This window comes from Podarcis erhardii, assembly GCF_964252035.2.
Source record: "Podarcis erhardii genome assembly, chromosome: 5".
Lineage (NCBI taxonomy): Eukaryota > Metazoa > Chordata > Lepidosauria > Squamata > Lacertidae > Podarcis > Podarcis erhardii.
In genome coordinates, this window is record NC_138509.1 from 94385224 (window position 1) to 94410823 (window position 25600).

Here is a 25600-nt window from a genome sequence, read left to right on the forward strand (position 1 = left end):
TGGAGCTGCAACGCTAAAAAGCCAATTTCTAGCACATAATAGTTATTGATACAGCATGATTAGCGTGCACGGCACTTCCAAGAGGACGGATTCCTGCCCTGAGGAGCTTACAATCTAAAATTCAGCACAGGGAAACAACAGCAAACGGGGAGGGAATGGAGTCAGGAGCAATTTATGACTGCTTCATTTGTTCATGCTTAGACTGAGTTGCTGTTGCCTGAGCTAACCAAGTGACCACCGTGAAGTGGCTGTAAATTGTAGGGGGAAATTGGCAAAGGCGGTCTTTGGAGCAGGGCTGGCTATAACCTTTTCACCACTGGGCCACACCTTTTGGTACCTGTGGCATCATTTGTGGTGGCACGTTTTTGCCTGGGCCAAAATAGAGCTGAGCCACCCGTGGTAAATTATCGCTGCCCCCTTGCCGTTGTGCCCTGGGAATCCTCACAATGCAATGCACGGCCGTGCCAGGACTTCCTCCCCCCCCCCCCCCATGGCACAGAGTGGGGTGGATGACACATGGCGAGCACTCTTCCAAGTTATGGCAAGGGCTGAAGAAAGAGGTCTTCTTTCTCGGTGAGGCATGCTGCCCGACACGTGTTTGTGTGCTCCTTCCAGATCCCTCGCACACCACTTGCCTGACTGAAGCTTGCATCATTGTGGCCGGCAAAATCTTGGAGGCCCTGGACCGAGAGATCAACCCCTGCGATGATTTCTACCAGTATGCATGTGGGGGCTGGATCAAGCGGAATCCACTGCCCGACGGGCGTTCCAAATGGAGCACCTTCAACAGTATCTGGGACCAAAACCAGGCCATCATGAAACACCTGCTAGGTGAGGTGCTCTTTACACACACACACACACACACACACACAGTCTCTCTTCTCTGAGCCACCTTTTAATTTCAGCATTGGAGAAGGAAGTTTCCCTTTCAGGCAGCTGGTTTACCGAGCATGTGTCCTGACTTGTTTTCGCAAAGAATGCAGGGTTCTGCCTTATTTACTGAGCACTAACTTTGATCTGTTTGGGAGGTTAGCTGATATTGGGCCAAGCAAATGTTATCCCATACTTTGCAGTGCATTTCCCCAGAGTCTGATGCGGGGTGGGGGGTGGGGTGGTTGGAGTGGGGGGGGGGGAGTGAGTTTGTTGCACAAGAGAGTCAAACCTTTAATTCAGCAACCTGAATTGCACACACCGATCATTTTAGGCACATTCCAATTGATGCACCATCAAGTGGGTCCTTTTGGACCTGGAAAAGGACAGAATCGGGTTGGGGGCACTTAAGCACGTTCCGCTGATGTGCACGGGGGCCAGAAACTCAACCTCCACACTAGATGGTTGTCACATGTATTATATTTGTATCCCAGCCTTTTCCCCCAGGAGCTCAAGGTGTGATAAGCAATTCTCCTCGTCTGCATTTTAGCTTCACAACAACCCTGTGAGGTAGGCTTGGCTGAGAAACAGTGACTGGCCCAAGGTCACTCAGTGGGCATCATGGCTGAGTGAGGGATTAAACCCTTCTTTCCCAGGTCCTAGTCCAGCCCTTCAACCATTACACCACACTGGTTTCTGGTAGGATAGACCATGTTGCACCAAGCGGTTATTCTTCTGCGCCTTCTAGTGCATTTTCCTGCCACTTCCCTTCTTGCAAAAAAATTTTGATTTTTGTGGAGAAGGAACTGGTTTGTTGTGCAAGTGCTCCAAATCAGCTTTAATTGCAGGATCTGGATTTGCTGGTATGTGCCTGAATCCTGCCCCAAAATAGTGGCAACTTGGAAGCACCAGTCCCCCACCCCAAGCATTGGAATATCTTGAGATGCTGGGAACCAGGAAACTGCAAGAACCAGGAAACTTGGGGCCTTCAGGTTGACCAGCGCTTGGCACTTTCTCATCAACCGTGTGCTTTCCTTGGCAGAGAATGCAACTTTCAACTCCAGCAGCGAGGCAGAGAGGAAGACCCAGCGCTATTACTTGTCTTGCCTTAAAGAGCAGAAGATTGAGGAACTGGGCTCCCAGCCATTGATGGAGCTCATTGAGAAGGTGAGCCTGGCAGGGAAATGGGTGCAAGCAGAATGTACAGAAGAGGAGGGAAGGTCTCATTCCAGCATGTGAGAACTTGCCCTCTTTTTACTCCTGCCACTGGGCTGGGCTGGGTATGAAGTCAATGAATGGGAGTTGCCATGTTAGCACCAAAAGAAGGATAGAAGAAATGGGAACTCTCCCTGCGTTGGTTGCTTTTGCAGCAAAAACTACAAAGTTTAATCATTATGGCATAAGCTTTATAGACTAGACTGAAGTGTACTCTTGAGTTGCAGTTGTGTGCGTGTGTGTGTGAGCACACACACAAACACAGTGGGATGAAAGTGAGGAAATGAAATGTGAAAAGTGTAGACAGTGACAATTCAGTTAGAGCTCAAATGGATCCAGACAGCAGCAGATGCAAAATTCACCCTCCTGGGAATCGCTGCTTTCATTTCTAGTTGTCAGAGGTCCAGGAGAAAAACATTGGGAAGGAGAGGCAGAATTTGGTGAAATCACAGAAGCCAGAAAAAGGAGGCAGGGGAGGATTTGCAGGAGCTTGGGTTGTTAGCAACTTGCGTAGCTCTTTCCTTCTTGTTACTTGAGATTATGAAATGACTATTTAAGAAATTTGTATACCATCATTTGTCCTACAAAGTCCAGGGTGGTGAACAAGAAGTGTAAACAACTAATAACACAACACTAAAATATCTATAATAAAATCCATAATATTAACACTAAAATCAGGCAGCAAGCAAGAACATGCAGCAAGTTAAGGAAAGGCACTCTTTAAAATGCCAGGGGATATTATTATTTTTAATCTTAGCATGGGGCAGAAAAAATGGAAATCCCGGTGTCATTTGGGTTGGGCATTCCGTATGCAGGATGCCATTGCCTTGCATTGCACACTTCTGAAGAAGGAGGCACTTATAAAAGAACTTCAGCAGGTGATCTCAAAATGCAGGCAAGATGCTGGTGGCAATTTCTCTCTTGTTCACCTTACTCTCTGCATCCTCCTTCTCTTCCTCCACCCCCAAACTCCAGATTGGAGGCTGGAACATCACCGGCCCATGGAATCAGAGCAACTTCATGGAAGTTCTGAAACTGGTATCGGGAACGTACCGGGCTTCTCCATTCTTCACCGTTTTTGTGGGTGCTGATTCCAAGAGCTCCAACAGCAACATCATCCAGGTGAGCCCCGCTACCTGAGAGAGCATTTCTGTGCAAAAGGAGCTTGGAGGAAGGAAATCTCTATCGGCATCCTGATCTCATCAGGAAGCACCATAACTCCATAGCAGAGCCTCTGCTTTGCATGCAGAAGGTCCCAGGTTCAGCCCCCCCCCCAGGTAAGGCTGAGAATGTACCTGAAACCTGGGAGAGCTGCTGCCAGTCTGTGTAGACAGCACTAAGCTGGATGGGCCTATGGTCTTACCTGCGCAAGGCACCTTCCTTATCTCCCTCTCCTGTCTTATAAGGAGCTAGAAGGAGCTGTGGGGGAAGCTAAGGGCTGGGTGTTCTGCCGCATAGACTCACTGGTTCCCTTTTGTACACGGCAGCTGGACCAGTCAGGACTTTTCTTACCATCGCGGGATTACTACCTGAACAAGACAGCCAACGAAAAGGTAAGGTGGTCGCAGTCCACACCAGGTACCAACCCCTGCCTCTCACTTTGGGTCATGCACACTTCCACTTGTTTTGCTGCTTTCCCCTGGAGAAACCTTCTCTTTACTGGTTAGTTTTTCTGTGGTTCAACACCCGTTCCAATTCAATGGTAAACAGTGAGTTTCCCCGGGGAAAGTGGTGGGGAGCACGAAAAACCGCTCAGGCCCTTGCCTAGGAAGCATGTGACAAGTGCAAAACCTCTTGGATCCCTGCTTTCTAGGCAGGGGGCAAGCTGAAGGGTGGATGAGCCCTCGCTCTCTTGAAAGCTGAGTTCCAGCAACATCTGGAGGGCAGCCAGTTCTCTGCCAATGCTTTAGTAACTAAATACCCTGCTCCCACCGACTCTGAAATGGTCTGCTTTTCGTCATTGCTAGTCACATTTACCAATAAATCCTTGTTCTCCAGCCCAGTGAGCTGCTTGCGCAATAGGTCTCTGCTGGTTCTGTTCAGACCTTGAAAATTAATTTATTTTTTTGGGGTGGTGCCTCCTTCTTCTACGGCAAGTGTCAAAATGCTTTCTGAAGTGAGGATGGGCGGAACAGACCCCTTTGGTTGACATTCTCAATAGCTGCTCATTGGTAAATCGAGTTGGCAAATAAAGCACAGATACTTGAGGATAAGCAGAGGTGCCTATTCCTTTCTGTATACCAGGGCTTCTGTGCATGAATATTAGTTTTATTAATATTGATTAGGGCGGAATTTGGTGACGCACCATGACGAACGTTTCGTCTGAGCAAGGATTGCAGCTTGCTAGACAGAGCGACCTCTTCTTTCCTCCCGCAAGCTGTTCTCCCAACTACCCCCCAGCCAATTTGGGGGGGGGGAGAGGAAAAGCCCCATTGTGCAAGTGGAAGTCCTTACGACGGGTGCTAACTGACGGGGTTGGTTCAGTGAATGCTCCCCTTTAAATATTTATATAGCACCACATGTAAGTACACTGCGCATTTATTATTATATCTCTCCTTTCCTCCAAGGAAGCTTAAGGGAGCACATGGTGTTCTCCCCCCCTTTCACCCTCACAACAGCCCTGTGAGGTAGGTTAGGCTGAGAGACATTGACCTTCCTCAAGTCTCCCAGTGAGCTTCATGGCTGAGTGGGGATTCGACCCCCCAGGACACCACCTGACGCTCTTAAGCACTAAGCCACATTGGCTCTGCAAAGGTCAATGCTTTACAAAGAACAGGTGTGTGACAAGTCCCTGCCCCAGGCAGATTACTATCCAAAAATAGACACAAGAAGCCAGCAGAAGGAGGAAAGAGAAACGGAAGCAGCAGCAAATAGGGAAAGAAAAATGGGATCATAAACAGAATCATAAAATCATAAACAGAGTACAATTGCAGAGTTTGAAGAGTCATCTATCCCATCCCCTGTCTCAGCTAAAGCATCCATGACAGATGTGTGGGACTCATCTGACCATTGGCCACATGGCTGATGGGAGTTGGGGCCCAACAAAAGCTAGAGGGCTGCGGCTTCCCCCTCCTATCTTTCACAATTTGACAGGTGAGATATTGTCAGTGGCCTGCCTTGTTGAACATCAAGCAAAGCCGTAAGTGTTGCAAACTTCAGCTGGTACAGCTAGATGATTAGCTGGGACTGTGTTCATGGTATCCCTTTAGAGCATATTCAAAGAACATTTCTTTCCCCTCCACCTCTCAAAGAATTCTGGGCCCTGTTGTTCTCTAAGGGCTTCTGGGAACTATAGCTCCCTGAGGGGTAAATTACAGTGCCTAGAATTATTTAGCGCTTTGAATGTGCTTTAAAAGTACAGTGTGTGCACAGATCTCTACGCATGGAACATAGTTAAAACTACGTTGGCGGTGTTAAAACAGCCCTGCTGGCTTCCAGTATGTTTTCACACACAATTTCAGAAATGCTGGTTTTAACCTTTATAGCCATTTCAAGCTTAGCAACTAGGAATCTGAAGGAAGCCCACAATCCTACCCGGGTGCTGGGGGTTGGGAGACTGCTATTAATGATTATTTTATTATTGCGCTGTCTGTTCTTATGCTTGTTCTTATGTTTGTATTATTGATGCTCCGTAAAATGTGTCCTTAATGTTGCACGCTGCTCTGGAATCTTTCAATAAAGGGTGGTATATAAATTGAATAAATCATCATCATCATCTGTGGAAGCTATTCTATCAGTGCCCTTAATATCAAGGCAGAGGTGGGTGCCAGCAGCAGAGTGGTGGGACTTTTCAGTTTATGAAACACCCTCCCTGGAGAAATTTGCCTGCTGTCAGTTCCATCCCATTCTAGGCACCAGGTGAAAATAAGTATTTTTACCCGGGATTTTAATTGAGCACTGATGGCGATGGTTATGCTGCTGGTGAGCTCATTTCCTGCAGCGTTTTATGGGCATTTCACCTGGTTTTATGCTGCCTTGTGCTGATTTTTAAAAAAATCATTATGCCTGACAAGTCTGCAAGGACCTCTGGAAGGGGTTGGACAATAAAGTGTTTTGCAAACACTGACAGTCTGGAGGCCCACCCCCAGATGTTTTCACAGCAGAGAGAAGATGCTTCGAGAAGCAGCTCTGATTGCTCACCACTGGAGGCAGCCACGTGCAGAAATGAAAATAATTTTATAGTATTATTATTATTATTGTTATTATTTTATTAACGTTTCACATGTGTTTAAAGTGCTTGACTTGTGTTATTCAGAAGTAATCTTTACAACAGCCCTGCAAGACAAGACAGTGTTGGTGGAGGTGGAGGCTGCTGATTCAGAGCAGTTTGCCTGAGCTCACCTAGCAAGCACATGGCAGGGGCAAGATTCAAACTGGTGACTTCCTCATTCATAGCTCCATCTCTTAATTTATTTATTTTTAAAAAATAATATTTATTAAGGTTTTGAAGGTTACAAATAAAACAGAAAAACATCAAATTAAACAAAAAACAAAACAATGTATCACATTTAAAAAAAGAAAAAAGAATACCATACAAATAAGAAAAAAAGAGAAACAAAAAAAGGTCAAAGAAAAAAGAAAAACAAAAGCAAAAAACACATCAAACCTTCACATAGTATATCTTTCATTTGCTTGTTTCCTTGACCTCCTCCCACCTCCCCTTTTTGTATTCTAATTCAATTAAATATTTCAGCAAATCCTTTCCCTCTTTTTCTCCTTAAAATTAATATATCTATTTGAACTTAAACTCTTAAAACATTTCCACTAGGGTCATAAAAATTTCATTCCACGATTTTTCTCTCCCCCATTAAATTTTACAAAATTTCCAAATATAAACTTTAAATTCCCAATCTTCTCCCACCGTCTCCTCTCCCTGGTCTCGGCCTCTGCCGTCCCTTCTGTCAACTCCAAAACGTCAATCAACCTGGAGATCTTATATCCAAGGCTCTTAACTCTCCTTCACGTCCCTTCTGCCGGTCTTCTTCATAATCTTTAGTGCTAAAAAGCAGATCTCGGGGGAGCTCCATCCCAACAATGCCTTTATTCCTTCTTAACAGGGCAGCCAGATTTCCATAGTTAAAGCTAGGATCCATAAAGCGTTCCAAATCTTGTTTCAAAAATCCTCCAAATCCAAATGTCCCAAAGGCTCCAATCTCCTCCTGACCCAGCTCTATATCCCAGAAGTCAATTGATCCCTGCATTAGGGAATCTCTCCAACTTTCCTTTTCTAGATCAGGCCAGGCTCCAATCTTCAAAATCTGGCTTTTTCTAGTTTCAGTCATAAAGGGCCTCAATTTGTAATCCTCAATTTGCATCTGCAAGGTCAAGGCTCCCCCCTGTATTACTCTAGGCTCGACCACAACAACTTTCTCCTTCTCCTTCTCAACGATTTGTTCAGTCATGATAAATTCCTGTGCTGGATCCTTGACAACTTCTGTGTTGATACCCACTTTTGATGGCAATGGCGGAGCTCCTCCGATCGGGAGGAACTTGCTCCGTGGAAAGCAGGGTCTGAACCGCCATGGCGAAGGCGGAGACCCTTGGAAACCACAGGCGGAAGAGCCTGTGAACTTGGGATTCGGCTGGCACCTTTTGCGCCCCCCCTACTCGCGGGGAGACCCGGTATCGGGAATCTGGAGCGACGTGGGGTGAGCGGCGCGGTGCTTTGAATCGACCGTTTCTTTCACGGAGTGAAGCCTCATTGCTGCTGCCGGAGAGCGCTGACTTTTTCCTGTGGACAATTGGACTTTAAACAACAACCCGTGAGTAGAACGGAAAATTGGATTTCTAAATACTTTAATTTGGCATCGAACGGGGAAGGCTCCAAATAGGAAGTCCGCCTCCCCTTTTTGTAAATAGACTGAAGCAAAGTATTCGTAAGCTAAGGTTTTGGAAAGCTTCATGTAAGGGATCAAACTTCCATTGATTGAAACTATAAAACCCCCCTTGGAAGCAGGGGAAGAGGGGGAAAATTTTGACCAAGCGTGCCTGCAGGAGAGAGTGGAAAATTAAACTACCACGTCTCTGAACCTGGGAACGGGCTGCAAAAAGAAAAAAAAAGGAAAAAGTCCATTGACAGTGAACAGTACATATTTGACAGCTAGCTACAAGAGAAAGATACTGTTTCCATTGTCCACTTCTGCATTTTAAAATAAGAAAAAGTAACTGAAAATTGATACTATTTTTCACCTTTGGAATTGTGTTGGAAAGGACTGAGTTTTTGAAACTGTTACAAGAGTGGAGTGGAGTCATCCAGCTGTAAGATAAGGACTGTGAGAAACCAGAATTTGACCTTGAACATCCCAAGAATGTCGGTTAGGGAAGATTTAGTGTCTGCACTTTATAAGACAAATTATTTGCTGGAAAAGCTTCATAAACAGATAGATGCTATGGCCACCATAGCTCCATCTCTTTAGCCACCTGCACTGCATCAGCATAGATCCTCATTCCACCCCCCACAGCTCCTGACACTTCAGTCCCAAACAACAAAAGATTTAAGTTTTAAAAGATTTCAGTTTTGGAGGTGTGCCATCATTCCTCATCCTGGTGAAAGGAGGAGAACAAGTTTTTGAAGTGGAGATTTTTATCCCAGACATTAAACCGATTGCATTGGGGATGTGTGTGTGTTTTTAATATGTGCAGCTGTTTTCATTGCTTTGTGGGATTGCTTAGGTATGCTTCATGTGAAGAGATTCATAAATAATAGCAATAAGGTTGGGGGAGACAGTGGCAGCCTAGCCTAAAGCTCCGTAACTCCCATAGTTTGAAAAAGGTGCTGGATAAGATAAGAGCTGAGCGGGGAGGAAAGGTGGCCTGTTGCTGCAATCGCCTTTTGTTCTCCTTGGCTGGTGAAATTTCCTGGAATCACCCAGGTGCTTTGCACCCTCTCTGGCAGGTGCTGGCTGCTTACCTGGACTACATGGTGGAGCTGGGGATGCTGCTGGGGGGGGCCAGAGCTTCGACGGAAGAGCAGATGCAGCAGGTGCTGGACCTGGAGACCGAGCTGGCCAACCTTACCGTCCCCCAAGACGAGCGGCGGGATGACGAGAAAATTTACCACAAGCTGAACATCGCCGGGCTGCAGGTGGGACCTGCCTGGATAAGGCCCTGGGGAGGAGTGGAGCTGGCGGGGAGGGGTCTTGTTCGGTCTCTTGGTTTGGTCCTGGCTCTAAATGGGGTTCTTTGGCAACCAGGGACATCTTGCGTAATTTGAGCAGAGAGAGGTGGGGTCTTTCCTTGGGCCAGTGATGGCTAGCCTGTGGCCTTCCAGGCACTGTTGCTGGAGGTGTGGCCAGCAACCAGGGCTGCTGGGAGTTGTAGTTCAACAGTCCCCTGCCCTGCCAGTCCTAAAGGGCTGTTGGAAAAATGCCCTGGGAAAGCTGTCAACTTCCCAAGTCTTTGGAGCATCTCTCCAGTGGTCCTCTCTGGTTGTAAATCTCCCTCAGTCCAGAGAGACCGGTAATAAGCGACCCTTCTCTCCTGAAAAGAGCACGCCAGTCTTCTGGTATATCATAGCAGAAGAAAGACTCAATCATAGTTCTAAACTACTTTATTTACAGTCTTATATACATCAGACTCCATCAGTACATCTGTGCTCTCTGAGCTCGAGTACAGAATTGCGACACATACAGAAGTAAAACCAACTTCCAACAGTACTCAGAAGGAAGAGATAAGACAGACTTCCTTTCTCACGCTCTCTCAGACACTCACATGATATACACAAAACATAGTACCCTCCACTGGAGCAGCTCAGATAGATAAAAATCCTAACAAGGGCATCATCCATCCTGTTAGTAAGCATTCCGACAGCTGAGGCTTGTGGGCCGAGGCTGGATGGCCGCCTCTCAGGGCTGCTGCAGCAGTGGGTCTCCTGCCTCAGCAAGGAGGGTTGGATTTGAGAGCCTCTAAGGTCCCTTCTCTGTGATATTTGGAGGCTGCAGTTGTGTCGTGCAGGTGCTTTGGGAGGTTCCCCAGACATACAGGGGCATACAGCAGTGCCTTCAAAGGTCCCCAGCCAACCAACTTTTCCTCTCTCCTTCCCTTGCAGTAGCACCCTCTGCTCCCACCTTCCTCCTTCTCCCTCATCCTGGTTTCCTGCATCCTCCTTAACAGAGAACCAGCTTTTGTTGCATAAGCAAAGACCTCACTGCACAGGCGGCAGCCAACACCGTCATCAGACCCTTCATTAGGATTCCATCTCCGTGCCGCTATTCAGCTGCTGTGAAGCTGTGAACGTCACGCCCAGGAGCCTGGCTAGCTGATCGGCATCCCAATGAGCCCAGAGTTGCAGCTGTGATGCTGAGGCTGGCCTCCAGGCCCTCCTCAGATGCAGTTCTGCTCCTGGAGGCAAGAGGGTTGTGTTCGACGTAAGCGCACCAGCGCACAGTGTTTCTCCTTGCGGCCATGGGACAATCTCCCCCTTTCCTCCCCTCGTACGCCCTCTGATTCTGTCCCGGAGGCTCCCTCAGTCCTCCGGGGCGAATTTGGGGATGATGCATCATCGTCGTTTCATTTGCACGCCGTCTTTTCATGGTTAAAAGCAGGCTCAAGGCGGCTTTCAACAAACATGAAACAATTTACATAATTGCAAAAGCAGTTGTCAGCAGTAAATGGAACATATCGTCAAGCAAGTGCGTGCGCACACACACACACACAAAATCAAACAATTTCCACATACGGTAATAAGCTCTTAAAAGAAAGATGCAAACATTTAATATCAATAACAGCAACAACGAAAACCCTAAATACTCCAGCCCAAGAGTCTTTTCAGCATGCTCAGCTTTTGTAGTTGGAGTCAGTCCGGGCACACACAGGGAGGAGCAGGGAGCAAAGTCCCATTGCACCTGTGCTGATCCTTGCACTAGTGCAAATATTTCACTGAGTACTGTACACAGTTCATTCTCCCCACCCACCCCCTTGGGGATCACTGCTTCCCAAAAGGGCCACTGCAGCAAAAATGCAACCGAAATGTTGCATTTATTTATCTGTTTATATCCCACCTTTTTGCCCAAGGAGCTCCACCTGGCGTACATGGTTCTCCCCATCCTCATTTAATCTCCCCGACAACCCTGTGAGATAGGTTAAGCTGAGGAGGAGTGACTGGCTCAAGATCACCCAGTGAGCTTCATGGTTGAATGAGGATTTGAGTCCTGGTCTCTCCCAGGTCCACAACAACATTCATATCTCATCTTTCCTCCAAGGAGCTCAAGCAGTCCTCCCCATTTCCAGTTCATCCTCGCAACAACTCTGTGAGGCAGGTTAGAGTGAGAGGCAGCAACTGGCTCTCACTTCCTGCTTGTGGGGTTTTCAGAGGCACCTAAAATAATAGAAAGATCTGCTAGGTCTGACCTGATCCAGCATCCAGGATCTTCTTAGATTTTTATGTACTAGCTAGGGAACTGAAGCATGAATCAGGAAGATCCCAGCTTGAATTTTGTCTCTGCCACTAGTTCACTAAGGCAAGGTCCTCTCAACCAAACAGTGGCGTTGTGGTTAGAGTGTTGGACTAGGATTTGGGTGACCAGGGTCCAGTGGCGTAGCGTGGGGGGTGCAGGGGGGGCCGGCCGCACCGGGCGCAACATCTGGGGGTTAGGGGGCGCAAATCCACGGGTTAGGGGGCGCAAATTACTTGCCTTGCCCCGGGTGCTGACAACCCACGCTACGCCACTGCCAGGGTCTGAACGCCTACATGAAGCTCCCTGGGTGCTGCTGGGCCAGTTGCTGCCTCTCCACCTAATCTACCTCACAGGGTTGTTGCGGGGATTCAACGAGGAGTGGAGAGGACTTAGTAAGCCACCTTGAGCTCCGTGGAGGAATATATGTGCGATAAAGAAATAATGAATAAACAAATAATAGTGACTCGCCTCGGAAGGTTGCTGTAAGCATTGCAAGCTCTTTTAAGACAAGGGTTGGGCCATTCACAAGGCTGGATTAGCTTGTAAAACTCCAAATCCCCCCCCCCAAAAAACCCCTTGTTTTTGTACCTCTGTCCACTGGCTTCTGGCATTCCCACCCCATTGGGCACAACTGTATTCCTGAAGTTTAACTCCCCTACCCTGGCCTCTCTCTCTCTCCCCTCAGCTCTGTATTCTGTTCCTCTGCTCCTCTTTGTTCTTCTTGTCCCCCTCCCATCCCTTGGACCTCCCAGTGAAACGGGGAAGCCAACCTTCTTCATCACTCATTGGTTGCCAAGCAACTATTTGCCATGGCAACATGGAGAGAGAGAGACAAATAAAATCTGATTGTAGAAGTGTCACTTCTGGGAAGTCCAGGCTTTGGCCTGTAGTGACTAGAGCTGGATTTGGTCCCTGGGGGAAAGGAACCAGGAGCCAACAAACTGGTCCCTTGCTATGGGGGGCGGGGGGCGGGTCTGCATCAGGGCAGGGCTGTAAACTGAGGCACGGAAGAGAAATCACTTACTGCTCCCTCACGTGCCAGCATCTCGCTCAGGACTTGGCCCCAGAACTTGTCTTTGGTGCTGGAGCCGATTGCCAGGACTAATGTGAAGGAAATCAGGCATGTGCAGAGTTCATTTCTGCCACCACCCAAATAATCATGTTTGCAATCGGGCATATGGCAGCAAACCAAAGTGTCACAGGAAGGGAGCAAGCTTTTGAGTCCTGCAGAACATTAGCCTGGGTTTTGGGCAAAACTGGAAGGGGATGTGTGCCAAGGAGGTGGCTCGGTGAAGTTGCAAAGTTTGTTGCATCCGCACTGTGCATTTAAAGCACGTTTGTACCACTTTTAACATTCAAGGCCTTCCCCTAAAGAATCCTGGGAACTATAGCTTACGCCCTCACAGGGCTACAGTTTCCAGCGCCCATAGCAAACTACAGTTCCCAGGATTCTTTAGGGAGAGCGATGTGTTTTGAATGTATGCTGCAGATGCATAGGTACCGAGATCCCAAAGGACCAGAAAAAACTGTTCATGTACGCGACAACAGCTGCATGAACGTTACTAGCCCAGAGATGGAAAGAAGGGACAACCCTGACCAGAGACGAATGGCAAACCAAGTTGATAGACAACTTTGCAAAATTAACTGGGAATCAAGAAGACGAGATCGTTAAAAAAGAATGGGGAAAGTTTATAATGTATATACAAGATTATTGTAAGCAGGTTAAAACACTGGCAGGATTTTAAATACGCTTGTAATGTAACAGTATGTATGAATAACTTAGGAAGATAAAAAACAGGAGAAGTAGTGATATGCAGTTAAAAATAGGATTAATAGCGCCCATGGAAGTGATGGGGGAAAGTCAGGAGATTCAGAGTAATCTCGACATTTGGATTCAGAATTGGTTTTGTTGTATGTTCATATTTTTGAAAATCAAATAAAAATTTATTTCATAAAAAAAAGAAGAATGTATGCTGCAGATGTGACGTAACTTAAGACGGACAGGTCACGTTGCAGACATCATTGGATTAGGCTCTGCTATGCACTAAGGTCAGCTGGGTTACAGATGACTGAGCCCCCGCCAGATGTTTTTAAAATACAAAATTCAGCAGTTACACAGATGCATCTCCAGCCTCCTCTGCTTTTTGGAATATAACTCACAAGGCATGAGTTTCTAGCATCTGCAGAATGGGAGTGAAAAACTGGTCAGAGGGTGTGGCCAACCAGGCAGCCTCACCAGTTCCTTTTCGCTTAAAGCTAAATTTATTTCTAAGTTTTAGGTTTCTTCTTGTTTTCTGCAGGTTCTTGCCCCTGCCATTGACTGGCTAGACTTCATCTCCTACTTCCTCTCACCACTAGAGCTAACTGAGGCTGAGCCTGTGGTGGTTTATGGCAGGGAATATTTGCAGCAGGTGTCCCAGCTTATCAATAACACCGACAAAAGGTACCAGGAGGTGGGGATGCAGCAGGAACTGTGCTGTGTGTGTGTGTGTGTTCGTTTATTCGTTTGTGTGTTTCTTCATGCCCAGAAGGCCTGGATGCAATCTGCTCCTGTACCTTGGCTCAGTGGCCTTCTTCTCAGATATATTCTCTGCCTGTAATGCTGGGTGCAGAATATTGTGCTGCTGTGAGATTGATTTAGAATATGTTTGAGCAGCCCCGTGTCATAGGTTCCCAGGGCAGGTGTACAATTTAAAAGAATAAAACACCACAATGGAATTCTATCAGAAAATCCGAAAACAGCAACCTCCATTTGACAAGTCAAGTTGAACCATAGAACAGCAATTAAGGGCTCGCCTGCACTTTTACTTTGACCCTTATTTTGATCTGATTGTATACCACAGAATGGCCAGTGGTCATAGATGATGGGAGTTGTAGTCTGACAACAAGTGGAGGCCACAGATTTCAGCATCCTTGGTATGCTTTGGTTTTGGCTGAATCAACCTCTGGCGCCTCTGGCACAGCAGCCTCTTTTAGAATGTGGCAAAGCTCACAGCTCTGTGAGTGTTTACTAGCGAAGGCTCAGGAACCAGATTAGATTGTAGGCAAGGTTTGCAGCTAATGGGGCATTCGTCATGGCTGTTTACAATGCCTGCCCACATATGCACGATGCAAGTGTGTTTTGGTGCTCTACACAGTGGTGTGCCCTTATCCCACGGCAACCCAGCTTTTACTAAACATCAACATATGCTCTGTTTCATTCTACCCAGAGTACTATTATGTGTCACCTCTTTGTGAAGGAAAAAGCAGCTCAAAAAGGAATTTTCAATGAGTGTGGAGGGGAGCCATGCAAGTAGATTTAGCTCCTTGTACTTAACCATCTCCCCTACACAGGTCCCTTCTCAAACTTTATGCTATTTGCAAACAACAACAATCCTAGAAAGCATAATTATTACCTCAACGACCACTTCTCCCCATATCAACCAACCTGGACCCTGTGACCATCACCTGAGGCCCTTCTGTGTGTGCCTCCTCACAAAGAAGTATAGAGGGTAACAACATGAGAACAGGGCTTTTCTTCAGTGGTTCCCCACTTGTGGAATTCTTTCCCCAGGGAGCCTTTAGGCACCAGGCAATATCATTCCTCTTCTCCCAGTCCTTTGGCTAATTAAACAACCTATGGCTTTCTAAACTTGGGGTGGGGGTGGATATTGTTTTTGTTTGTTACTAAGTTTTGCATTTTTCCGTTTTTATATTGTAAACTGCCCTGTGATCTTTGGATGGAGGGCAGTATAAAAAATATTGTTTTGCATTCCTGTCCTATTCCTCCCCTTCCCCTTCAGTACCCCTCATGCATGCAGGCAATGTGAGAAAGCATAATAAATGCTCCCAGATGACGTCTTTACTGAGCACTCCTCCTGATTTGTTTGCAGGGAGATTAGGCAATCCTGGCTATTTAATGAGCATTCGTTTTTTGATCATTTGCTTGAATGAAGGTTACATGATGATGCATCAAAGCAAGTGTTACCCCATATTTCCCAGTGCATTCTCCCAGTGCTTAAAAAGTCCGATCTTTTGCGGAAGCAGGTTTTTTGCTGAAGTCTTTCCGATCATCACTCTCTGTCAGCCCAGTGTAGCCTCTCAGATTATATACAAATCTGGAGCATTTGAACCATAGGATTATAGAGCTGGAAGGGACCGCGAGGGTCATCCAAGTACAACCCCTCTTCTATGCAGGTATCTTTCTATGCAGGTAACTTTCCTCAGCATGGTGCAGGTGGCACTTGGGTTTGAGGCATGCAGGTGCCCAGCCAAAGTAGGATCTAAGCCTACAGCTGCACCTTCCCATAAATAAGCAGCTGGGAGGAGAGTGTCTGAGCTTTGCAGAGGGTAGGGAGCACTCCAGCCCATTGGCCACCAATCCTGCATCTCAACTGGGTCCTCTTCTCTTTCTTTTCCGTCTTTGAGCGTCCTGAACAATTACATGATCTGGAACCTGGTTCAGAAGACAGCTTCCAGCCTGGATCAGCGGTTTGAGGCAGCCCAGGAGAAGCTTTTGGAGACCCTGTATGGTACCAAGAAGGTAAGCAAATCTTCCTTTGGGGCTGCATCCAAGGAATGATTTGATTTGTAGGCCTCTGGAGCTGTCGGCACCCCAGGCCTTCTGGTTAGGTAGTCTGAGAACCAGCTGCAGCCCACCTGACCAGCTGTTTGTTTTGGGAAAGGCCTGTTGTTTGTTGGGGCAGGATCCTCAGCCAACCAGTGTTTTACAGAGCAACACACACACCCAGCTCTGCTCCCCCTTACTTACTTATTTATTATTATTGCATTAATATCCTGCCTCTAAGGATATTTTAGAGTATTAGGTAGATTAGGTGAAGAAGTAAAGGTTAAGATAAAGGTAAAAGGACCCCTGACCATTAGGTCCAGTCATGACCAACTCTGGGGTTGCGGCACTCATCTCGCTTTATTGGCCGAGGGAGCCAGCGTACAGCTTCCAGGTCATGTGGCCAGCATGACTAAGCTGCTTCTGGAGAACCAGAGCAGCGCACGGAAATGCCGTTTACCTTCCCACCAGAGCGGTACCTATTTATCTACTTGTACTTTGCCGCCAGAGTGGTACCAATTTATCTACTTGCACTTTGATGTGCTTTCAAACTGCTAGGTTGGCAGGAGCAGGGACTGAGCAACAGGAGCTCACCCCGTCTGACCTTCTGAACCGCTGACCTTCTGATCGGCAAGTCCTAGACTCTGTGGTTTAACCACAGCGCCACCCGCACCCGTTAGGTGAAGAGGTACAAGACTCTTAACCACAGCACCACATGGGCTGTCCTACTTATGTCTCATTCTCTCTTGTTTCTCTGGAGTCCTGCACCCCCCGCTGGCAAACTTGCATCTCCAACACTGATGACACTTTGGGCTTTGCCCTGGGGGCTCTGTTCGTAAAAGCCACCTTCGACCGGCACAGCAAGGAGATTGTGAGTATCCCCAGGCATGACGACAAAGCTGCCCTCTGTATGTCCCTGCCTTTAACAATACCCCGTGATGACAAGTTCTCCTGTCCGTGCGCTGTATGTGCCCCCTACATATTTTTCTTCCCTGGGAGAAAAGCAGCTGGGGACAGGATGCAGTAGCCACAGCCGGGAAGGGCAGGGTTAAGCAGCTCCTTCCCTCCCCACAACCTGCCAGCCTGTCACTCAACCTGAAACCATCTATAGCTGCTCTGCTCATCCTTCTCAGGAAGGATGGAACTTACATGCAGAAACAATCGCGGAACAACATTTAACCTGCAAGGAATCAGTCATTTATAGAATCAATAGAATTGTAGAGTTGGAAGGGACCTCGAGGGTCATCTACCCAACATGAGGCTTGAACCCACAACCTTGAGATTAAGAGTCTCGTGCTCCACCCAGCACCAACTCTCTGGAACTCCCTGCCTATTGATATTTTGCAGACACCTTCATTGCATTGTTTTCAGCAGCTGCTAACCACTTTCATGTTCAGGCAAGGCTACCCATGGTGCAGAACAACTTCCCAATAGGCTGGTATTTGCAGGATGTCCTCACCTGAAGAGCACAGTGATTAACTGGGCGTATAGTGAATGAGACGGTATTCTGGTGATGACAAGCTGGAGATGAGATGAGTGAAGGGGAACACACTGATGCCCTTCCATAGACTTCTTATGTCTTTTCCTTCAGGCAGAGGACATGATTGCTGAGATACGCACTGCTTTCGAGGAATCGCTGGACCATCTGGACTGGATGGATGAGAAGACAAAACAAGCCGCTAAAGAGAAGGTGCCCCAGATATTTATTTGCTGCTGACTTCAGATTCCTGACAATCATGGCTTTAATTTTTAAAGGAAGTTTCTAGTCCTTATGACTGTGTATTTTACATTATGAGAACTTAGATATGGGAAGGTCCGTGTGGGAGAATGCAGTCCTTCTGATAGGTTGAGCCTAAGCCTCAAGTAGAGCATGAAAGCAATGGCTATCCCTGGTTGTATCTCCTCTTGCTGTTTGGAGACAGACTACCTCTGAGCATGGAGGTTCCATGTTTGCCAGCCATTGGGAGGTGGCAACTGCAGATTTTACCAGCTGCATGTGGCGCCACCTGCACAGCCTGTTCCCCCCTCCTCACCCCAACCCTTTATTGCAGTTGTGCAGCCTGCAAGCCTCGGCTGCCCTTGATTTCCTTTCTCTGCAGGCTGACTCCATTTACGACATGATCGGCTTCCCAGAGTTCATCCTTGATGACAAGGAGCTGGACGATGTCTATGATGGGGTAAGAGTAATATTCTACAGGCTTTAAGATGTGTTTGTGAGAAGTGGGGGTATTGCTTTGTTTTAACTAGTTGCTTGTGTTTTTGCCTTGTACTGTATTTTATTCTGCAAACTTCCCTGAGATGATGATGATGATGATGATGATTTGTTCAATTTGTATACCACCCTATACTGCAGGCCTCGTGAAGGTTCACCACCTGTGAAGAAGGGTGGTATAGTAATTAATTACCTGCATCCAAGTTAGTGGCCATCCTGTGGCAGTGAGTTCCATAGTTTAACTATGCGCTGCATGAAGAAGTCCTTCCTTTTTTCTGTCCTGAATCTTCCAACATTCATTGGATGTCACCAAGTTCTAATGTTAGGAGATCACACACACACACACACACACACACACACACACACACAGGCGACCTAGAATTCTAAAGAGGACTATTCCAAGGTTTCCATTATTTATCATCTGTTTTTTGAAACAGAAATAATCTCCCCTACAGGAGAGATGCAGCAGCCCTGAAGATACTGCCATACATGGTCAATGCATGAAGTCCCAGTTCCATCTCCCATTTCCAAAAACCCATTCAATGTGTAATCCTCAAATAGAGGACTTATCAGATATCAAACATTACACTTGATCTTAGCCAATAGGCTGAGAGGCAATACTGGATTGTCCACAGAGTACCCAGGACTCCTTTTTTTAGTGGATTTTGAACTGTTTAAGAGCAAAAGGTTGCTGCAGGTTGCTCACTGACACATCAGACTAATGACCATTTCCAATTCCAAAAAATATATGGTGACAACAACAACAACAACAACAACAACAATAATAATAATAATAATAATTTATTTATACCCCGCCCATCTGGCTGGGTTTCCCCAGACACTCTGGGTGGCTTCCAACAAAATATTAAAATTCAGTGGTCTGTTAAACACTAAAAGCTTCTCTAAACAGGGCTGCCTTCAGAAGTCTTCTAAAAGTCTGGTAGTTGTTCTCTTTGACATCTGGTGGGAGGGCGTTCCACAGGGCGGGTGCCACTAGCAAGAAGGCCCTCTGCAGCTAAGTAGTCTCCTGGTGGGCAGTTTAATCTCAAAAGAAGTGTGGGTTTTCTCAGCCTTGTCTATTTCTTGAACACCTGCCTGGCTGCTCTGATAGCCATTGGCCAGATGTCTGCATTATCCCACCCACTTAATGCATCATGCTCTGGGTAGCTGTTAACTTGCTGCATGCCAGCAGAGGTCCCCAAAGTTTCATTTCAACGGCCTTCTGTTCTTTGGAAAGAATAATGGGAAAATACAGTGTGGAAATGCTGAGGGTGGCAGGAGAGGATATATTGTTTATTAATATCCTTCCTAACTTGTGCTAGCAAGTTTCTTCACTTAGCAGAGTGCATTCCCCTTCTTACGCAGCAGAAAGCTGGTTGCAAACTCATGTGAGTTTCTTAGGACAACAAACAGCTCAGTCTGGCTTGCCCAGATTGAGATATGTTCCAATATTCCTGATAAGACCCCTTTGAACCCCTCCTAAAGGAATAAAGACACCACAGTCTTATTCATAAGTAACAAAAAGTAGTTTTACTCACAATCAGGCAGAGCATAGTATGATCCCTGAAGGCAGGCTTTAGGCTTAAAGTTACAAATGTGTACAAACAGGTTTACCCCATATGGGACATAACCTGGGGGACTGCTGGTTGGTAGCCAGCAGTACAGTCCACGTGATGCAGAAAGCAGGCAGGACAAATACGAAGGTCGAAAAGAGAGAAGGTATCAGTGTGACATGGCCTTTTACCAGGTCTGGAAAGGTCATGCCCATCTACTAGTCACATGCAAGGACGGATTCTCCAGGCCAGGAGGAACAGGAAGTTTCGACTGGCTGGACCAAACATTCCCTTGCATGTCCACTCTAGCAAAACATGGAATGTTGTACTTGACTGCTCCCAGTAGATTACATTCTACATACAGTTGTGGAGTGGAGCCACGCAAGCAGATTTAGATTCTTGTGCTCAACCATCTCCCCTACACAAGTCTCTTCTCAAACCTTACTCCAGTTGCAAAAAAATAAATAAATAAAAAATCCTAGGAAACATAATTATTACCTCAAGGACTGATTCTCTCCATATGAACCTAGCTGGGTGCAAGCATAACCTTATCATTCATGATTATTAGGAGGTAGGTATTTATGAGCATTCCACTGCCTGCAACTCATCGAGTGCAGCTGGCATTTGGCATCTGTACCCCTTGCATTCTCCATTGTTTTTCATCTGTCCCCAGCCATTGGGTTTTTGGGTTCTAGTAATAAAAATTAAGTTGACCGTGTTATCCCAGGGGTGGGGAACCTTGGGCCTGGGGGCCAAATGTGCTCCTCCAGGCCTGTGTATCCAGCCCTTAGGACTCCCTCTTACCCAGATGACACTACATGCTGATCCCACTCTGCACCCTTCTCAAAGGCCCAGGGAGCAAAGCAACTCTTCTCGGTAGGTCTTGCCCCTATGGGGCAGTTGTGGAGGCTGAAGATCCTCACCTTCTCATGGCTGCCTCAATCTCCTCCTCTCCCAGGTCTTTCCCAAGCAATCTGAGACTATGCCAATGTGCCTGTCTCAGCTCCACCCTCTTCATGCCTCTCCTGGTTCTGGGAGACCAGGGGCACGGGAGCTTGTCGCAGCAGGAAGGGGAGACACCCTGGCTTCTTCACCAGTCAGACTCATCTCTGCCTCTTGGCCTTCCTCCTCTCCTGCTTCTGCTTCTATCTGGCACAAACTCACCCTGCTCACTAAGCCCTGTTACCTCTTCAGCTTCTGACACATCCTCTTCCCAGTGTGCTCCCTGTGACCACTCATCATCGACCCACCACCACTCCCTGGGCTCTGAGCCTTTTTCCCTTGGGGGGTTTGCCAGCTGGTGCCTCCCACCATTCCTCTTTGTCCAGCAAGTCCATGACATCTCCTTTCTGCTCTTCTCTCTAGTACGAAGTCTCAGAAGACTCCTTCTTTCAGAACATGTTGAACTTCTACAACTTCTCGGCCAGGTTCATGGCAGACCAGCTGAGGAAGCCCCCCAACCGGGACCAGTAAGGTTTTTCTCCATACATTTCTTGCCCTTATCATTCACTGAGAGATGGCAGAAGGAGGGCGGGGGGGGGGTCAGAGCTCAGTGGAGCATAGGGAAGATTTGAGGAGGCCCCTGGCAAAGTGTGCGTCATTGGTCAGCCCCCTGGCAGCAGGCTTACCTGGCAGTGGCACCAGGCACCCACTTGCTGCCATTTTAATTTTCTCCAGCTCTCCCAAGATGGCGTCACTGGTGTCAAGCCTGACAAAGAGTGTCACAGAGAGGGGAAGGTCCACACTCACATCACCTTGGGGCTGATCCTGTTCCAGAATGATTGCTTCTGAAAATATCTTAGAACACATTAGACTTACATAACTAGGAGAGTTGGTGGAAGAAGTTTGGAAGAAATTCAAAGTTTATCTACAGAAACATTGCAAAATTAAGGAATGTTAGAAGGATGTTGGAATGAAGTAATGTGGTTTTAGCAGAAATGATATAAAGGATTAGGTAAAAATGGATTTGTTAATTGGTGAAAGACGAGAATGTAAAATTACAGTATATTAAGATAAATTATTAGGATAAAAACAAAGCTGGAAAGGATTTGCTGAAATATCTAATTGAACTAGAATACAAAAAAAGGAAGGTGTGAGGAGGTCAAGGAAATAAGCAAAGGAAAAAAAGTTATGTAAAGGTTTTATCTGTGTTTTTTTTAATTGTTTGTATTTTTTCTGTTTTTCTTTTTTTTCTTTTTTCTCTTTGTAATCTTTAAAATTTGAATAAATATTATTTTTTAAAAAATAGACTTACATAACTAGGGTGGTAACCCTAATCCCATTTACCTGGGAGTAAGTCTCAATAAATTCAATGAGGCTTACTTCTGAGTAGGCATAGTCAGGATTTCAGCCTAGGAACTGGACCTCAATGCAGGCAAACAGGGTAGGGGGTGGAGAGGGGAATAACCTGGTTTTACATTGATTGAGTTTAGGGTCATGTTTTAATTCGAACAGGAGAACGGCGTGGAGGGGTCGGTCAGCATGAAGCCGAAACTTCCAGAAAATTCAAATCCACAGACAATCAAATAACCGTTTTTTATTGCATCACATCCAACTGAAGGTGGCTGATTTCACGAAGAATGCTTTCCCACATGAAAGCAAGCAAACTCACCCACGCTGCATGTGGAAAGCGAGCATCTCAGGGAGAAGCTAGGCTAAACATCATCTTATCATGCTAGCTTTTCATATCAAGGGAGTTTTTCCCTCTCCACAGGACAGGGCATTCAAGCAAGGAGTTTTAAGCAGCATAGGCCAGAAAGAGCTCTGCTGTCGTGTCATTTCTGCAATTTCTTAGGCTCCATATGAACTATAACGCTGTATCATACCACGTTCAACAGGCCTGGGTCCCCCCTGAAGAATGCCGGGAAGTGTAGTGTGTTATGGGTGTGGAGAGTCACAGAGCTACAGTTTCTGGAGTGGTGAAACTGTCAAAACCTCTTCCCAGATTCCCAGACTTTGCAAGGGGGAACACTGGTCTCCTAACAGCTCTCAATTCCTGGGAACTACAGTTCCCAGGACTCCTGGAGGAGGGGGAACCATAACCATTGGAAGTGGCATCATAGTGCTTTAAACACATGGTGCAGTTGAGGCCTAAATCTCATTCTTTGGGGCAACATGGCCATGCTGGTTGTGGCTGGTGGGAACTGTAGTGTAAAACTGTGGGACAAGGACAACTGTGACTTTAAGGAAGAATAGGAGCTTTTCACAAATTATTTAAAAAGGCAACAAAATGAACTGGACTCCTTGGCAGGTTTTGAAGAAATGTACACAAATTTATTGGTTGATAACATGATAGATAGATAAGGTAAGGATATGTACAATTTTATAACATGCAGGGAATAATATGTGCAGAGAAATCAGAGAGAGGAGCTGAGGGAAGTCCTAGAGGGGAGGGGGGAAACTATGTTTGTGATTATACGGTTTGACAATTTGTTATGTTGAAATTGTTTAATAAAAACATTTTTTTAAAAAAATGGAACTGTAGTGTAAAACAAGTGGAGGGCACCAAGTCGGGAAACACTTCTCTAGGGTCTTCCAGCCTCCGAGCCTTATTTGCTAGCCGTGGTCCTGAACAAACAAGGCCTCCTCCAAACCAGTTTTTGTTGTTGTTCCTTCTCCAGGTGGAGCATGACCCCTCAGACAGTCAATGCTTACTACCTGCCCACCAAGAATGGCATCGTCTTTCCTGCAGGAATTCTGCAGGCTCCTTTCTACGCTCACAACCACCCCAAGTATGTCTGGGTCTTTTGATTGTTTGGTAGGAAAAGAAAGCTTGCGGGGGGGGGGGCTGGGGAGGATGTGGTGATGTGCTGGGCATGCTCAGACTTGACCTCTCTGCTCTGCAACTGCCTAGCTTGTAGGGAGGGGAATCAGATCCGAACCAAGAAGGGCACGCGATGGTGGCCTTCCTGTGTGTGGCTATTTCTGGCACACACACACACCTAGACTTGCAGCGGAGTTGCAGTGCCGGTCCATCTGATGCCTTCCACTAGAAATCTCTTGCTTGTGGTTCCTGCCCCAGTAATTGCTTCCTGATCAGAGGGGACCCAGCATTACTTAATTGCACCATAATTGGCCTATAGTTAGCCAGTGCTCATTCCCGGAAGGGGAAAGGAAGGGCTTTAATTTCAGGCTTCCTTCCACTATTTTGCATCTATTTATAGTGTGAAATAACGCCGTTGCGCAATTTGAAAACCGAGGAGAGGCTCTATATTTGGTGATCCATATTTAATAAAAGGGGGGGGGGGAGCCGAAGAAATGTTTGTTACATAAAGGATGGGGAAGCTGTGGCACTCCAGATATTATATTTAGTCACCAGCACCCATCAGGTCCACCCAGAACAGCCAGTTGCCCATTTTTGATGGGAATTGGCAGTCCCAGCAGCATCCTTCAAGTCCTATGTTCCCCATTCCTGTGCTACACAATGTGTGATGCAAGACGCCTAACCCCTTTGATGCTGTGTCCAAAGGTGCCTTAATGTTATTTCAGACATGAGCTCACATTACCTCTCATCAACTGTGTACCAAAGGTGGCCTGCTAGGCTCATAACCTCTTGATTTCTCTTTGTTTCTTCCCTCGAGGGCCCTTAACTTTGGAGGCATTGGCGTTGTGATGGGGCACGAGCTCACCCACGCTTTCGACGACCAAGGTAGGAGCAAGGCACTTGGATCGATGAACCAGTGCTCATGGCTTCTTGTGTCGTGCATGTATGCGCTGTCTGTCCTCCTACAAGGGAGGCCTTTGGTTGGTGTTGCCTTGCGTGGGCCTTTAGATCTGTAACACATTGTGAGGAAGCTGGTGGAATGAACCTCTAGGTTCCTTGGGCATCTCTTCCCCAGTTATTCTGGCTCCATCCCATTAGACTTCCTAGTATCTCGTGCCTTAGCTAGGTTTTCCAACAGCAAGGGCCGTTGAGGGCTTTTGCCACCCTAGGCAGACCAGGTCACCTTGATGTCGCAGAGGATTCTGGGAGGTGGTTGGGAAATCAGCCATGACCAGAGCAGAGCAAAGCTTGAACTGTCTCCGCTGTGAGCCTCCCTAGACATCTTCCAAGATTGCATTAGGGAACCTGCAGATCTGCGGATCTTGTTGGATGCCCAAATCTCATCATCCCCAACCACTGGCCATGCCTGGGATGTGAATAGATGCTACGAGGGGATTTATTTGTTAGATATAATTCTTCCTTCTTCATGTTTGTGAGTTCAGTAGAGCACATCCTTTGGCAGATTAAAAGGGAAGCTTAGATAGGCTAGTTTTAGCCTTGTAAGTAATCCAGGATGCTTTAAGGTAGGCTGAATTCTCTTTTCTCCCTCTTAAAACAACAATCACTCAGTTTTGTCAAAGGTAAAAATAGCATTTACTCATTCTGGATACCTGTTGAAGAGCAACAAATATGGCAGCTTTGTTCAGGCAGGCTTAAAATGGTAATTCAATTACAAATACATACTTAGGTCTAGCTTAAGATGTAGAGGCTCTCACATTGCTGGCAGAGTGGAAAGAGACAGAGGAAGAGGGTGTTCCCGGGCAAGTAGGAGAATATATATAGGTATGCTCTCCCTCTGTCAGGGCACAGTGGAAGCATCTCTCACAGGCCTCGGTCCAGTATACCTGAGGGAGCGTCTCCACCCCATCGTACTGCCTGGACACTGAGGTCCAGCGCCAAGGGTCTTCTGGCAGTTCCCTCGCTGCGAGAAGCCAAGTTACAGGGAACCAGGCAGAGGGCCTTCTCGGTAGTGGCACCCACACTGTGGAATGCCCTCCCACCAGATGTCAAAGAGAAAAACAACTACCAGACTTTTAGAAGACACCT

General features: G+C 46.8%; 1 protein-coding gene across 3 annotated transcripts in view; it reads left to right on the plus strand.

Annotated features, from left to right (window-relative positions):
* Positions 1-25600, plus strand: part of ECE2 (endothelin converting enzyme 2) — a 45181-nt gene that overhangs the window by 14425 nt on the left and 5156 nt on the right. For all 3 annotated transcript variants that reach the window (XM_081862378.1, XM_081862380.1, XM_081862379.1), the window contains 13 exons: positions 616-831; positions 1913-2037; positions 3061-3207; positions 3573-3638; positions 8981-9169; positions 13781-13923; positions 15888-16002; positions 16787-16897; positions 17618-17716; positions 18126-18203; positions 21157-21260; positions 23412-23522; positions 24372-24439. In XM_081862378.1, the coding sequence (XP_081718504.1) occupies positions 616-831; positions 1913-2037; positions 3061-3207; positions 3573-3638; positions 8981-9169; positions 13781-13923; positions 15888-16002; positions 16787-16897; positions 17618-17716; positions 18126-18203; positions 21157-21260; positions 23412-23522; positions 24372-24439 (1572 nt within the window). The remainder of the gene's footprint in view (positions 1-615; positions 832-1912; positions 2038-3060; positions 3208-3572; positions 3639-8980; positions 9170-13780; positions 13924-15887; positions 16003-16786; positions 16898-17617; positions 17717-18125; positions 18204-21156; positions 21261-23411; positions 23523-24371; positions 24440-25600) is intronic.